This window comes from Macaca thibetana, chromosome 10 (genome assembly GCF_024542745.1).
Source record: "Macaca thibetana thibetana isolate TM-01 chromosome 10, ASM2454274v1, whole genome shotgun sequence".
In the NCBI taxonomy this organism is placed as follows: domain Eukaryota; kingdom Metazoa; phylum Chordata; class Mammalia; order Primates; family Cercopithecidae; genus Macaca; species Macaca thibetana.
The window spans coordinates 48,751,053-48,767,552 of NC_065587.1; the positions used below are offsets into that span (position 1 = coordinate 48,751,053).

The window sequence follows — 16,500 nt, forward strand, 5'->3', positions numbered from 1 at the left end:
CCTATTGCCCTCAGAAAAAACTCCAGCCTCCCAGCCTCCTTGGCATTGTGTAGAGGAACCTACATGATTCAGCTACTACCTAGCTCTTCTACCTTTCTGTTACTCTCTCACAATGAACTCTTTGGGCTCATTAAAAGTGATGTATGTTCTCTTACCTCTATGGAGCCTTTGCATATGCTATTCCCTCTGCCTGAAATACTGTTCCCTCACTTCCTTTACCTGCTTAACTCTTCCTTTTTTCCCTATTTCTTTTTCAGCTACTGCAGATCAGTACCTGCTCAACTCTTAGTCTTCCTTCAGTTCCCATCAGAGAAACCACTGCCTGCAGGAATGTCAGGTGCCCTGTGGGAAGGGACCTTGACCAACTTGTTCACTGTTTCCTCAGCACAGTGCTTGGCACATCAGAGCCATCCGCTAAATGTTTGCTAAATGAAATTACTTATCCAAATATTTATTATTTCTAGTTGACACTTTTAAACTTTTTGTTGATGCACAAAGCACATTTAGGAAAGTGTGAAAGTCCTAAGTGTACAGCTCACTGAATGATCACAAAGCAAGCTCACATGTGCAACCACAACCCAGGTCAAAACTAGAACATCAAAGGGTCCCAAAAGACCTGGTAGGTCTCCTAGCAATCATTCTTTCCTGCCCCTGCTTCCAAAGGTAATCACATTATTGACCTCTAAGACAAAAATTGTTTTCCCTGTTTTAAAACTTTATATTAATAACTTCAAATTTGTATGTTTATATTTTATATTAACATTATATGAATACAATAGGACTCTTTCACGTCTGGTTTTGTTCACTTAACATTGTTTCTGAGATTGATGTATATTGTTGCAGTAGTTGTAAGTTATTCTTTTCTTGGCCATACAATATTTCACTGTGGGAATATACTATGATTTTTAATCCATTATACTATTGCTGACCATTTGGATACATTCTAGTTTGAGGATATTTATGTCTTTGGTATGCAGATATACACAATTCTGTTGAATATATACTAGGAAAGAAAACAATGGGCCAGAAAATATTTGTATGTTTATCTTTAGCAGATACTTTAGCCAGTTTTCAAAAGTAGTTGTTTAGACTCCCAGCTGCAGTGGGTGAGAGTTCCAGCTGTTTTACATCATTAGTAATGTTGGTCCTTTTAATATCAGCCATTCTGGTGGATCTGTAGTAGCATCTCATTGCAAATTTCATTTGCATTTCCCTGACAAGCATTGAGGCTGAGCATTAGTTCACTGAATATCTTCTTTCGTGAAGTTTGTTTAGATTTTTTTCCTATTCCTTTTCTTATTGCTTTGTAAAAATTCATGACATACTGTGAATATGACCCTTTTTTCAGTAATTTGTATTGCAAACACCTCACTCATTCTGATTGTCATTTTCTTAATGTGCCTTTGATGAACAAAAGTTCTTAATTTTAATGTAATCCAATGTACAGTTCTTTCATTTATGGTAAATGCTATTTGTGCTTTACTTAAGAAATCTTTTCTTGCCCCAAAGTCATAAAGATATTCTCCTATCTTCCAGTGGCTTCATTGTTTTACCTTTCATATTTAGATTTAAAATCCACCTGGGGCTGGACACGGTGGCTCGTGCCTGTAATCCCAGCACTTCGGGAGGCCAAAGCGGGCAGATCACAAGGTCCAGATCAAGATCTCCTGGCCTACATGGTAAAAGCCCATCTCTACTAAAAATACACAAATTAACTGGGCATGGTGGCAGGCGCCTGTAGTCCCAGCTACTCGGGAGGCTGAGGCAGGAGAATCGCTAGAACCCGGGAGGCGGAGGTTGCAGTGAGCTGAGATCACACCACTGCACTATAGCCTGGTGACAGAGTAAGACTCCGTCAAAAAAAAAAAAAAAAAAAAAAAAGAAAAGAAAAAAAGAAAAAAAATTCTACCTGGAACTGATTATTCTCATATAGGGTCAAGTTTCACTACTTTCCTTATGGATAGCTGATTTACCCAGCTATATCTGTTGAAAAGACCACTCTTTCCCCCTCTACTCCGAAAGGCCACCTTTGTCATAAATCATGTTACTTTAGATTTGTAGGTCTGTTTCTAGAAACTTCTATTCTTTTTGGCTGGTCTCCTTGTGTATCCTTGCACAAATATTACACTCTGTTCGTTATTGTTATTTGTTAGTAAGTCTTTCCTCCAACTTTGTTCTTTCTGTGGTTGTCTTGATTGTCCCTGGACTTTTTTGTATAGACATTTTTGTATAAATTTAAGAATCAACTTATCAATTTCCACACACAAAAAAGAAAGCTGTTGAGATTGTGAGGATTGCACTGTACCTGTAGATTTGGTGAGAACTGATAGCTTTACAATATCGAACCTTCCAATTCATGAATATAGTATCTCTCTCCATTTAGTTATGTCTTTTAACATTTCTCTCCCTAACATTTTAGAGGTTTCTGCAGAGACTCTGACATATCTTTCAGTGGATTCATGCCTAGGTATTTGATTTTTGATACTATTGTAAATAGCATTGCTTTTAAAACCTCATTCTATAATTGTTCCCCTTTGTTATATAGAAATGAGGTCAATTTTTGTATGTTAAACTTGTATCTAGGGACTTTGATAAAATTAATTTATTATTCCAATAATTTATTGGCAGATTCTTCCAGATGTTCTGATTACGCAAATATGTCATCTGTTGATCATTTTATTTCTTCCTTTCTAACCTTTATACATTTTTGGTCTGTTTTATTGCACTGACTAGGACCTTCAGTACAATATTGTGTACCAGTCATGATAGCAGGCATCCATTCTTTCAACATTTTGCCAAGGTTTTTATAGATACACCCTATCAGACTAAGAAAGTTCCCCTCTATTCCTGGTTTGCTAAGACAGTTCCCCTTCTACTCTTAGTTTGCTAAGAATTTTTATACTAATGAATGTTGGAATTTAACAAAAGCTTTTTCTGTTTATATTGAGATAATCAAATAATTGTGTGCCTTTATTATATTAATATGGGAAATTACATTGATGAATTTTAAATGTTAAACTATCTTTGCATTTCTAAAATATTTCCAACTGGTCATGACATATTACTTTTTTTACTTAATTTCTTGCACAAATTAACATATTACTCTTAATATATACCAGATTTTAAAATGTGTTAATATGTTTAGAGTATTTGCACCTATACTTAAAAGAGAGATTAGTCTAAAATTTTCCTTTCTTATAGTGTTCCCATCAGATTTTGTTATCAGGGTTATAATAGCTTCCTAAAATGAGTTAGAAAGGAGTCTTTATTATCCTCTGGAAGGATTTGTCTATTTGTATTATTTCTTCCATAGATGTTTAAAAATTTTTTGCCAGAGAAGCCATCTAGACTTTCTTGAAGTTTCCTTTGTTAAATGGTTTAAATTAGATTCAATTTGTGTGTGTGTGTGTGTGTGTGTGTGTGTGTGTGTGTGTGCCAAAGATTTATTTCTTCACTTCTTGCATTTGAAGTACTCTTCGATAACATCCTTGGCCTGAGACTCTTTGCCATAGTCCTTAACTACTACACAACTGCAACCAACCACTTTATGGGGTTTCCCGTCTCTGTCAATTTTACAGAGGCCTACCCATTCTCCTAGTTTCTTGTTGTGGTCAACCTTAATTAGGTTGACTTGGTGTTCAGCACAAAGGGCCTCCACCAACTTGACATACATAGGCTCATCACAGTTGGATGCAAGCACACAAAGATGGGCTTGGCGCTTGTCTAAGGCTTTGGCAGCTCCGCGAATTCCACGTACTAGGCCATCGTGGATGAGGGCGGTCTTCAGCACCTCTTGTAAAGCAGTAATAACGTCCATTACACCTCCAGCGGCAATCCCTCCTCGGCCATGGCGGTGGGTTACGGGTGAAGCTGAATCTTGAACGCACCCAAGCCTCCGCCTCCGCGCTAATCAGCGGCGGCAGGGAAAGAGCAGATTCAATTTTCTTAGTAAAGGACTCTATATCTTTACTTTTTTCTTGTATCAGATTTATGATGTGTTTTTTTAAAGGAATTTGTTCATGTTATCTAAACTTACTGTCCTAAAGTTGTTCATAATATCCTCTTGTTATATTTTTTCATGTTCATTTGACCTATAGTGATACCCTTTTTAAATTCCTGATCCGGATCATTTTAGGCCTTTTCAGTTTTTCCTCATCGGTTGCTAAGGATCAAAAATTAATAAAAACGTTATTAGTCTTTTCAACAAGCTTTGGGCTTTGTGGCCTTTCCTTAGTATATTTGTTTTTAATTTCATTATTTGCTACTCCTATGATCATTATCTCCTTATTTTTATTTTCTTTGTGTGTAAGTTGCTGTACTTTCTCAAATTTATGAAAACAGATGCTTAGATCTGATTTCTACTTTTCATTATTTTATTCATATATGTATTTAAAGCTATACATTTCCTTCTAAGTACAGCTTTAGATATCTCCAATAAGACTTTTCTCCTTTTTTTTTTTTTTTTTTTTTTTTTTTTTTTTTTGAGATGGAGTTTCGCTCTTGTTTCCCAGGCTGGAGTGCAATGGCGTCACCTCGGCTTGCCACAACCTCTGCCTCCCCGGTTCAAGCGATTCTCCTGCCTCAGCCTCGGGAGTAGCTGGGATTACAGGCATGCACCACCATGCCCGGCTAATTTTGTATTTTTTTTTTCTTTTTTAGTGTTTAGGGGATCAGGGATTCTCCATATTGATCAGGCTGGTCTTGAACTCCCGACCTCAGGTGATCTGCCCATCTTAGCCTCCCAGAGTGCTGGGATTACAGGTGTGAGCTACTGTGCCCAGTCTGTTTCTCATTTTTTATGAAGGTATAATCTACATAAAATGATAATCATACTTTTTAGTGTTCAGCTCCAAGTTTTGACAGATGTATATAATTGTGTAACTACCACCATGATGAAGATAGAGAAGAGCTCTATCACTTCCCAAAAATAACCTTATGCCCCTGTATCCAGGGCAATAATTTTCTCTTTAGCTGCATCTAAGCGGCTATCAAACCCATCCACTGAGTTCTCATTTTTGTACACTTGTTTCTGTTATAGAAATTTAATTAATCATATAATCACCATTATATGTGATCATGTATGTTGTTTCATTTGTTTTTCTATTTTTTAGTAGTTTAAAGCAGAAGGGTAAATCCAGTCCCTGCCCTTCATCTTGACCAGAGTAAAAATTCTGACAAGTTTTTATATGTAATCTTTTCATTATCATTTGGTTGAAAATATATTCTAATTTCCATTGTAATTTCTTCTTTGACTCATCAGTTATTTAAAAGTGTATGGTTTATTTTCCAAACATATGGGAAATTTTCTACTTATCTTTGGATTAATTTCTAGCTTAAATATACTATAGCCAGAGAACATATTCTGTGTGATTTCAGTTCTTTGAAATTTGTTGAGACTTGCCTTATGGCCCAACATATGGTCTGCTTTGTTAAATGTTCCATCAGCTCTTCAAAATAATGTGTATTCTGTAGTTGTTGGGTGCAATGTTGTATGTATATCAATTAGGCCAACTTATTAATCATGTTGATCAAGTATTGTAAATCCTTACCTTTTTATTTCATCGGATCATATTAAAATCCCTTAATGTGATCGTGGGCTTATCTATTCTCTTTTCAGTTTTGTTGACTTTGAGATTATATTATTTGATACAAATGAATTTTAAATTGCCAAATCTTCCTTACGAATTATACTTTTTATCATTATGAAGTATCTCTTTTGCTGGGCACAGTGGCTCATGCCTGTAATCCCAGCCATTTGGGAGGCTGAGGTGGGCAGATCATCTGAGGTCGTGAGTTCGAGACCAGCCTGGCCAACATGGAGAATACAAAAAATTCTAGAATTTTTTCTAGAATTCTAGAATACTAAAAATACAAAAAATTAGCTGGGTGTGGTGGCACATACCTGTAATCCAGCTACTTGGGAGGCTGAGGCAGGACAATTACTTGAACCTGGGAGGCGGAGGTTTCTGTGAGCCGAGATCGCGCCATTGCATTCCAGCCTGGGCAATAAGAGCAAAACTCCGTCTCAAAAAAAATTAAAAAAGAAATATCACTCTTTATCTCTAGTAATATTTTTGCCTGAAAGTATACTTTGTCTGATATTCACAAAGCTATTTTAGCTTTCTTTTAATCTATCCTTTTCTATCCATTTATTTTCAATCTATCCTTCTGTTTATGATAGTCCTTGTAAGCAGCATATTGTTGGATTTGTTTTTCTATCCAGTCTAATAATCTTCATCTCTTAATTAAAATATATAATTCATCTGATTTTAAATATATTATCATCTTGTTACCTTTCTTTTGTATCATCCAGTATAGGCCTTTTTCCCATCTTCATTATTTTCTTTTTGAAAATATTCAATATGTATTATTATATAACACTCTCAATTATCTTATTATTTATACATTCTGTTACTGTCTTATGGATTTACCTAGAGATTGCAACATATATCCGTGATGTATCACAAAAAATAAACCTAGCCTGGGCAACATGTGAGATCCCATCTCTACAAAAAAATTTTAAAATTTGCTGGATGTGTTGGAATGCATCTGTGGTCCCAGCTACTTAGGAGGCTGAGTTGGAAGAATCACTTCTTGAGCCCAAGAAGTCGAGGCTGCAGTGAGCCATATTTGTGCCACTGCACTCCAGCCTGGGCAACAGAGCAATACCCTATCTCAAAAAATAGTATATACATACACACACACATATACACACATACACACATATATACACACATTTATTTCATTCTGAATCCCTAAGTTGCATCTACACACACACATATTTATATATATACACACACACACACACATACACATGCATATATATGTGCATGTGTGTGTGCTTTACCATTTGCCAGAAAACAAAAGGTCCTTGGAACACTTTAACTCCATTTACTACCTCCTAATTTAAATGTTTTTATTGTCATGTGTTTCAATTCTATGTACAGTTGACTCTTGAACAATGTGCATTTGAACTGCATAGGTCTACTTATACATAGATTTTCTTTCACTTCTGCCACTGCTGAGAGAGCAAGACCAACCCCTCCTCTTCCTCTTGCTCCTCAGCCTACTCAGTGTGAAGACGGCAAGGATGAAGACCTTTATGATGATCCACACACCACTTAACAAATAGTAAATATATTTTCTCTTCCTTATGATTTTCTTAATAACATTTTCTTTTCCCTAGCTTACTTGATTATAAGAATATGGCATATAATCCATGTAACTTGTAAAATATGTGTTAACCAACTATTTATGTTTTCAGTAAGGCTTCTGATCAGCAATAGGCTATTAGTAGTTAAGTTTTTGAGGAATCAAAAGTTATACATGGATTTTTGGCCAGGTGCGGTAGCTCATACCTGTAATCCCAGCACTTTTGGAGGCTGAGGCGGGTGGATTGCTTGAGTCCATGAGTTTGAGACCAGCCTGGGCAACATGGTAAAAATCTATCTCTTAAATTAAAAATATTTTGGTTAAAAATTAATCAATAAAAAGTTATACATGGATTTTTAACTGTGCAGCAGGTCACCACCACTAACCCCAGTGTTGTTTAAGAGTCAACTGTATATTATCTTAATGTAATAATTATAAACATACTACAATAATAAATGCATTATCATTATAAACCTATCATATAAAAAGATAAACATATTAATTTATGCAATCAGTGTTCATTTAGATCTATCCATTTATTTACCCTCTGCATTGTTCTTTATTTCATCCTGAATTCCTAAATTGCCATTGAGGATCACTTTTCTACCTGGAAAATACTATTTATTATTTTCTTTAGTGTTAATCTTCTGGTGAAAAATTATCTTGGCTTTTGTCAAAGAATGTCTCCATTTCTCCTTCATTTTTAAAAGTAGTATTCTGGATAGAGAATCTAAGTTGACAGTTTTTTTCCCTGCACTTTGAAGCTATCATCTTATTGCCTTTTGGCTTCCATTATTTTTAGCTGTTATCTTTGTCTCTTTGAAAGTAACATATCTAATTTCTGGATGCTTTATAAGTTTTTCTCTTTGTCTTTACCTTTAAGCAGTTTGACTATGATGTGACTAGGGATGATTTTCTTTGCATTTGCTGCATAGGGTTCTTAAAGATCCTTTAATATATGGATGAATGTCTTTTATCATTTTTGAATAATTCTCAGCGAATGTCTTTAATTGTATTTCTTCCATATTCGCTCTGTCCTCTCCTCTGTGATTCCAATTCCATGTTTTAGACTGTTGCACCTTATATTGTGTGTCTCATGTTCTTTCATTTTCCACCTTTTGTCTCTCTTTGCTTCATTTACATATGTTCTTCTGATTTATTTTTCAGATTACTAATTTTTCAGCTGCATCTAATCTACTATCAAAAACACATCCACTGAGCTCTCATTTTCAAGCATTTCTCAGTTGTAGGAATTTTATTTGATTCTCTTCTACAGTTTGTTATTCTCCACCAAAATTCTCATCTTGTCACCTAGTGCTTTGAACATTTTAATAATTATTATTTTAAAGTCCCTGTCAGACAATGCCAATATCTGAATTCCCTATAGTCCTATTTCTGTTGACTGTATTTTTCTTGGTTTTTGTTCTAATCTTGCCTTTTTGTCTTTCCAGGATTTTTGTAATTGTATGCTAGACCTTGTAGATTTAAAGTGTAGAATATTTTAACCCCCTACATTGTATTTGTCTTAGCCTGGATTCCCCCAGAAAGGAGAACCTGAGACCTTGATTTGTGTGCAGGTAGTTAATTTTGTTAGTAATCCAAGCGCACAGGAGTGGGATTCTGAGAAGAATATGACAGGGAAAGAGAGAAAGCCAATTCATGGGTACACACTTGAATTGGTCATTACTGGGGGTAACTGAGGATTGATCCAAACTAAGACCTCCTAAACAAACACAACAAAAATCTAATTGCATCTCAAAATGTCCTGCCTAAAGAATGAAGAAGCACTTATTCCCCAACTCGCATTCCCCATTGATCAAGGGTTGCTTATGGGTGGTTAATTCTGTTTCACTTCCAGGATGCATGTACATGATCGAAAGGTAGATTCCCATGGCCAGAGGCATCAGAGTAGCCCTGACATGGGAAGTTAGAGACAGCAAAGGCTGAGGCAGGTGATGCAGAGTTACACCTGCACAATGTTAGTTGTGGCAACAGTGGCTGGAATAAAATACAGAGCAGTGAGATATGAGGAGGGATGGAAAAAACTTCCAGTCTCTTTCCAAAGAGGATGTATTTTGCTTCTAACAGGCAACTGGGTTAGGAAAAGATGAACCTGATTCAATCACGGATTTTAATGGCTCAGAGCCGAGCTTCAGTCCTTCTGAAGGATGGTCTGTTCCTAGTTCTCCCTTACTTCTAAGCGGCAGCTCTCCGGGGTCCTAAATCAATCCTAGGGTGTTGACCAGGGCCCTCCTTCTGTGGCTGGCTCTGAATGCCCGTATTTGTTGCCCCAGCTCCATAAATCTGCCTTCAAATCAATGAATGCCTTAGGGGGAAAAGTGGTTTGAAATATCAGACTGAGCGTTAAGGGTTTATTTTCCTTCTGGGGTCTTGGCCCCTTGAATCCTGGTTGCCTTTGGTAGTTTTCCAAAGCCTTAAATCAGATCTTCTTTTTTATGCCCAGACTTTCTAGTTGTTCTCAGAAGGAGGATTTGTCTAAAACAAGTTAGCTGCCATTGCTGAAAGCAAAACCTTCCCATTTGTTTATGAAAAGTTTTTGGAGGTAGACGTGTACCTTCAAGTGTTAAAAACAGCCTTAAAAAACAATCGCCTCAAAGTCAGGGTTGAGCTTTGCATCCATGCTCTCCTCCTCTTTCTAGGACCCCTGCCCCCAGCCCCACCATAGCTGTCACAGTGTCTGTCACTTGGCACACACTTAATATGTGTTCAGTGAATGCATACCCTTCAGAGTTCCTTGCTGTGTCCGCGGAGGATGCTGTGGGGGTTGGGAAGACCATCCTCTTCCTTCAAAGTCCCCATGGAGCTGACAAGAAGCTAAGGTGGGGATGAGAGGTCCCACAGACCTTAACACTCATAAGACCCCCCCAGGAGAAGACTGATATGAGCTCATTTCTGGACCCCATCCTGGAGTTTTAATTTAAATCTAAGGCCAACATCTACTGGGAAAATATACCCTAAGCAACAATGGCTCCAGCACTAATAATTGCCCAAGACCTGGAATTCTGAATTCAAGGAGGACCCAATTTGGGGACCCCCTATAGAGGATCTCCAGGCCAGAACGAGTGGGATCTGAAGATACAGTATGTGCTGGAATGGTGTTTCCCAAAGCTTGGGAACCCAGGTGACTTTGCATGGTAGAGGGGCCACCACTTGAAACAGCATTGAATCCCAGAGTAAGTAACTCTTTTTCTATCCTCCTTCAGTCCATTCAACTAAATCAAGGAGAAAGGCTCAGGATGGTGCTAGGAGGTCCTTAACCCTTCTCCAACACATGTCCATCATCCTTCTTAACAAAAGACGGGCAGGTCTCAGGTTAAGAGCCTTCTTAGGCAAAAGTATTAGGTAGTAGACAATAACATGATTTTCACTGTATTTCTGTTTACTTGTAAAGTCTATTTATAGAGCATGATATTGGCTTTCCATTTACCTTAGTGACATAAGCTTAAGTAAACTTTTAAGAGTTTATGTCAACAAAAATATTAAGTTAATAGTCGCTTTAATTGTACACAACTGGAGCAAAAACCATGAAGGTTGTGTGCAAAGAAGTGAAATTTGAGGAACAGTGCCCTGAAGCAGTTCTTCTTCACTGGGAACAGACAGATGATGATGAGAACAAAAGATGTGACCCCAGGGAACCTAGGAAGCCAGAAACCCACACCAAGGGGCCTGGCCATTTAGTTCCTACCACCCAACCAGGAAGGAATGAGGGTCAGTCAGGAGCAGACGGGCACCAGCCTGCCCGACCTCCGCCAGAGATAAGTTCCTTGGGGTCAGGACCAGCCATTTCCTAATGATGCTTGTTTCCAGTATAAACACTTCTTTAAGGAATCCAACATTTTTTCTAGCACCTCTTGAGACTGAAAGAGACGGATGTGAGAGTCTGAAGGAGAAGGTGAGAAGCAGGTGGGGGCAGTGAGAACTTTCACATGGTACTCAAGAGAAGTGGAAAGAAGTTTGTAAAAGGAGCCACGTGCGTTTAAGCATTCACAAGATGTTTTCTATGGGCTCTGGTTTTTTTCCTCTGTGTGTGTGTGTGTTGTGAGACAGTCTCACTCTGCTGCCAGGCAGTGAGTGCAGTGGTGCAATCTTGGCTCTACTGCAACCTCCACCTCCCCAGTTCAAGAGATTCTCCTGCCTCAGCCTCCCACGTAGCTGGGACTACAGGCATCCACCACCATACCTAGCTAATTTTTGTATTTTTAGTAGAGACGGGGTCTTGCTATATTGTCCAGGCTGGTCTTGAACTCCTAACCTCAAGTGATCTGCCCACCTCAACCTCCCAAAGTGCTGGGATTACAGGCGTGATTACACCACGCCTGGCTTGTATGGGCTCTTGAACCTTCCTAGAGGGATACCTAATACTCATCAACAGTGAGGCAAATAGTCCCACTTCCAAAACCTTCCTAGGTTGCCTGACATGAAGGCCACTGATTGGTTCTTTACAAATTTGCTGCACAAACGTAAGGCCTGCATAGACCACCGCCATGGGAAGGCAGCCCAGAGGTGACGGAAGGCCAATGGTCCTGCCTGTCACATTTGCCTGAGATGAATGGCTTTCATTTCCCTAAGCCACTAAGACATAGTCACCCACCGCAACTCTGCCCAAGTTTAATTTCACATCATGCAGCTTTCACAGATAAGTGATTGGGGGCAGTGTTTATCGAGGAAATCTTTTTGTAGCCACCAAACCTGTGGAACCATTTTCTCCTTTAATTTCCGTCCCGTACTTCCTGCAGAAACAAATAAGATTGAGTGAGGGAGCCGCTCTACGAAGACAGGAAATACGTATGTATCCAAACCAAGAAACATCCCATCCGTTATGTAAGTGGGAGGGGCTGAGAAGAACGAGGAAAAAGTTGTAAAATGGCAGCCCGAGGGCCCACACTGGCTGGCAAAGGTGTTTTGTTTGGACTACGCAGTGTTTTGTTGTTTTGTTTTATAACATTAAAAATATGTAAAAATTCAGAGATTTAACATAAAAATCCAGCTGTCAAGCTTCTCCTGGAAAAATCAGATCTGAACATACTGGGCCAACAATATGGCACCAACCAGATGGAACCAAATGACCGGGGCACAGGCTCCCCAGTTTGCCTCAATCCCTACCCCCACTTCGCTCCTGTGTGTTTCCAATGGAGTAACCAACTCATCCTGGTTGGCCTCAGATGGTTCTGGCCTTAACACTGAAAGTCTCATGTCCTGGGAGCCTTCTCAGTCCCAGATGAAATGAGATGGTCAGTTATCTTGGGTAGCACCTGGCCCCAATAAACATAGTGGACGATATTCATACTATTTGCATCTTCTGCTAAGCACAGCTCTACGCGTTGTAAGTGAGTTAGCTTGCTTAATCCTTGCAGCAACTCTATGAGGCAGGTACTATATCATCCCAGTTTTACAGGTGAGAAACTGAGGCACAGTCCGCTGAAGTATATGCAGCCTAGAGGACTCAGCTATGAGTTGGGACTTCAGTCTCTTTCCCTGGGTGGGGTCTCTCTAATCCAGGGAGTCAGGGCATCTTATTTTAGGTCCATGCAAGAGGAGAAAATTGACTGATCTGCTTCTAATCCACGTATCACAATGGCCCTCTTGGTGGCAGAGGTGGTTCCTACTCACCCAACATGTAGTCCCTCCTCTTCCTGCTTAAGATTACAGGGCCTCGATTTTGTGCAGGGCCCATCATGTACAGGGAAGGTGAGCGCCTCCCCCACCCAACCCAAAAGAGTGACAGTAGATGGTCCGCAGCATGGTAATTTTACCCCCCTTAGCTTGGTTTGATTGGTTTAGGATTTATGGCCTAGTTCTGCATAATGAGACATTAAGAGGAGATGTGGTGAGGTTTTTGTTCCTTGGAAGGTTTTCACTTCCTGATAAAAGTAGCCATAGGGATGAGACCTTCTCCTATATTCTGCCTTGAATGAGGTTGTGTAAGGATGGGATGCTCAGAGCTGTGGCAGCCGTTTTGTGACCAAGGCACAAACCTAAGGATGAAAAGTCAACAGATTCAGCAGGGTGGGCCTGAGGGGCAGAAAGAGCCTTGGTCCTTGGTGACACAGTGAAGCCACCAAGCCAACCCTGGAGTAACCCACCTCCAAACTCCTTTACTGATTGCTTGGTTCACTGTTAGTTCATTACATTGTAACTTGCAGCTAAACGTATCCTAACTGATATACCATGGGACCCTCAAGAACACCTTTGCTTTTCCCATAAAGTCTAGAGCAGCCCGTGCCCTAGTTTCCTTCTGTCTGAGCCCTCCCCCGACCCTGTAGGGACTTCCAAGGTTTAGGAGGCACCCCCAAGCATGAGGCACCCCCAGGGCCAGTCTCACCATGTCGGCCACATGGAAGTGAACAAAACAGAGAAATATCGATTGGCTGAGGAGCCAAAAGCTCACCATGTGGAAGAAAGATGGGTCAAGAGAAGTGGCGTGTTTCTCCCAATGTATTCTGCAAGTAATGGAGTGAGCGCTAGTGAGGGTGAGACCTGTCCCTGCGACGGTTCCTTCCCATCTCCCCCAAGTGCTCTCCCCCATCATAGCCTCTGCAGGTCCTGGCTTTGACACTCACTCACCGTGTGACTTTAACGGGGTCCTTTGCCTTTCTGTGCCTCAGTTTCCCCATCTTTAAAATGGAGATAATCTCATCCTCATAGTGTTGTGTGGTAATTGAACAAAATGATAACTGTAACATTTTCTCCAAGGTGCCTGCCCCATAGGCGTATTCTATAAATGTTTGTGATTATCTTTATTATGGAGGTGGGGAGATGGAGTAAGTGAGAAGGAGTTAGGCACCAACATTCCCATTTTGTAGGTAAGGAACCTGCAACTTTGAGAGGCTACAATGGATTATCCTCAAGACACCCAAATAATAGGCAAATAACTAAATTTGAATTTAAACCTGGATATATCCCATTCCAAAATCTGTTCTAGAAAGCAGAGTATTATTTTGAAGCAGGTACTAAAGGCAAGGAAAAACCCAAAAATTTCTATTCATATTTGGGATTCTTTCAATAAAGAAAAGCAAAGAGGTTTTCTGGATGGCAGGCTAAACTATTTTTACTGACACCTTTAATTAAAGACAATCACCCTTGGTGATAGAATGGCTGATCTCAGCTCTCAGGAAAATTACCCCAAATGGCAAATGGAATTAAATATCCACTCAACTACTGACAGATGCTCTCCGAAGCAAGAGAACCACAGGACTTGATTACAATGACAAGAATAGGGTCTGGCCCCCAGATTGGAGGAGAACAAAATCCACTTTCAAATGATTCTCCAATGACTTCAATTAACTGTGGGCTAAACCAGGCAGTTAGTTGTATAAGGTAGATCTCTTTGTGGTTCAAATTAAATTTCATCTAGTACAAATGCTGCTTTGAGATTTTCAGAGAGAAGACACAATACTCAGGAAAGGAATTTGGATTTTGTCTGCGTGTGTTGTGTAATCAGAGATCAGGTGGGCTCTCCTCATTCCTCAGGGCATGTTTAAGATACTTTGTTTGTTGATAATTATTTATAATAATTATTAGCAACATCCTCATAATACTCCCATTCCTACTGACCTGTCCAGTTCCCATCTGCCATAAAAGAATCAGCAAACTCTAGGCTCTGAGCCAAATCCGGCCAATGCTTGTTTTTTTGTAAATACATTTTTTGGAGCACTCCCATATTCATTTTATTTACATATTGCCTCGGGCTGCTTTCCTGCTGCAAGGGCAGAGCTGAATTGTTGTGTAAGTTGCAACAGAGACTGTGGGTGGCCTGCTAAGGTGAAAATTTCTTTCAGACTCTTTAAGAAAACATGGCTTATGCCTGTAATCCCAGCATTTTGGGAAACCGAGGCAGGTGGATCACCTGAAGTCAGGAATTTGAGACCAGCCTGGCCAACATGGTGAAACCCCCGTCTCTACTAACAATACAAAAATTAGCCGGGTGTGGTGGCATGGGCCTGTAATCCCAGCTGCTCAGGAGGCTGAGGCAGGAGAATTGCTTGAACCCAGGAGGCAGAGGTTGCAGTGAGCTGAGATCATGCCACTGCACTCCAGCCCGGGTAACAGAGTGAGACTCCATCTCAAAAAAAAAAAAAAAAAAAAGTACAAACCCCTGCAGAGACAGTAGAGAGGAAGACTTTCTGAAGGACAGACATTGTTGGCCACGCTCAGAAGTTGAGACTTTGCCCAGAAGGCGATAGGGAGCTCCTGGAAGGTTAGAAGGAGGGGAAACACGGCCCCTGCAGCAGATGCCATCAGTGCCTCATCCTGTCCCCTGGTCATCTCTGCAAGGATACGGTCACTTACTAACACCTGTGGGCATGCAGCCCTGCCCTGTCCATGCTCATATTAGTGATCCAGGGGCTCCAACGTCCAGAGAGCCCAGGCTCAGGAGTCAGCTAGACCTGTATTCAAATTCCAGCTTCTCACATATCCTCCTGAGTGACCTTAAGCAAGTTGCTAAACTTTTCTGTGGCTAGAGAGATGGGCAGGCCAACTTTTCAGGGCCTTGGGGTACATGTGAGGAGAAACAGACAGCGCAGATGTTAAGTTCAATTTGTGCTTGTTTAAAAGACAAGGAGGAGGCCAGGTGCAGTGACTCACATTCAAAATCCCAGAGTTTCGGAAGGCCAAGGCAGGAGGATTGCTTGAGCCCAGGAGTCCAGGACAAACCTGGGCAATGTAGTGAGACCCTGTCTCCACAAAAAGTTAATAATTAGCTGGGCATGGTGATGTGTGCCTGTAGTCCCAGCTACTTGGGAGACTGAAGCAGGAGGATCACAGCTGCAGTGAGCTGTGATCATGCCACTGTACTTCAGCTAGCCTGGGTGATAGAGACAGACACTTTCTTGAAGCAGAAGCAGAAGAAAGAAGAAAAAGAAAGGAGGAGGAGGAAAGAAAAACAATAAGGGGGAAATAAAACTGTTGTAAGAAACCAGTGTAACTCCTGACAGTGCCCCTGTCCAACACAGTGGCCAGCTCAGAGAACGGAAGTCTGTGTCTCATCTTTGCTCCAGGATTTGAATAAAGTCAGTTCCACCTGCTTAAGATCCTAGAAAATGGGGGCCATTTTTATTATGTTTTGATTTCAGCAAATGACCACTTTCCTCAGGAAAGTCTACCAAAATAATGGACAGGAAGTTGTAGAAATTCAGGAGAGAGACTCATTTTGCTCGAATGACAGCAAACCACATTTGAACTTGAGCTAATTTAATTCTCTGCTCCAGTTCAATATTTCCAGCGAAGATTTTGAGAAACAAAATTAGATTTTCAGTAATGAAGATGAATTTCAATACATGCCACAGCTGGGCAGATTCAACTGTTGCACCCACGGCGTTATTTCCT

General features: G+C 40.2%; 1 protein-coding gene and 1 long non-coding RNA gene across 2 annotated transcripts in view; both read right to left on the minus strand.

Moving 5' to 3' along the window:
- Window positions 1–3,437: 3,437 nt before the first annotated feature.
- LOC126964399 (40S ribosomal protein S12-like) lies at window positions 3,438–3,926 on the minus strand. The gene has a single exon (XM_050807493.1). It carries the CDS (start codon window positions 3,815–3,817, stop codon window positions 3,452–3,454), a length of 366 nt encoding a protein of 121 aa, XP_050663450.1. The 5' UTR covers window positions 3,818–3,926; the 3' UTR covers window positions 3,438–3,451.
- A 7,871-nt stretch (window positions 3,927–11,797) lies between these two features.
- Window positions 11,798–16,500, minus strand: part of LOC126964406 (uncharacterized) — a 32,926-nt gene continuing 28,223 nt past the window's right edge. The window contains exon 4 of the long non-coding RNA XR_007729364.1: window positions 11,798–11,903. This is a non-coding gene — a long non-coding RNA (uncharacterized LOC126964406). The remainder of the gene's footprint in view (window positions 11,904–16,500) is intronic.

Excerpts from the sequence above, each read along its gene's own strand:
- LOC126964399 (XM_050807493.1), bottom strand. The coding sequence starts at position 3,817 with ATGGACGTTATTACTGCTTTACAAGAGGTGCTGAAGACCGCCCTCATC.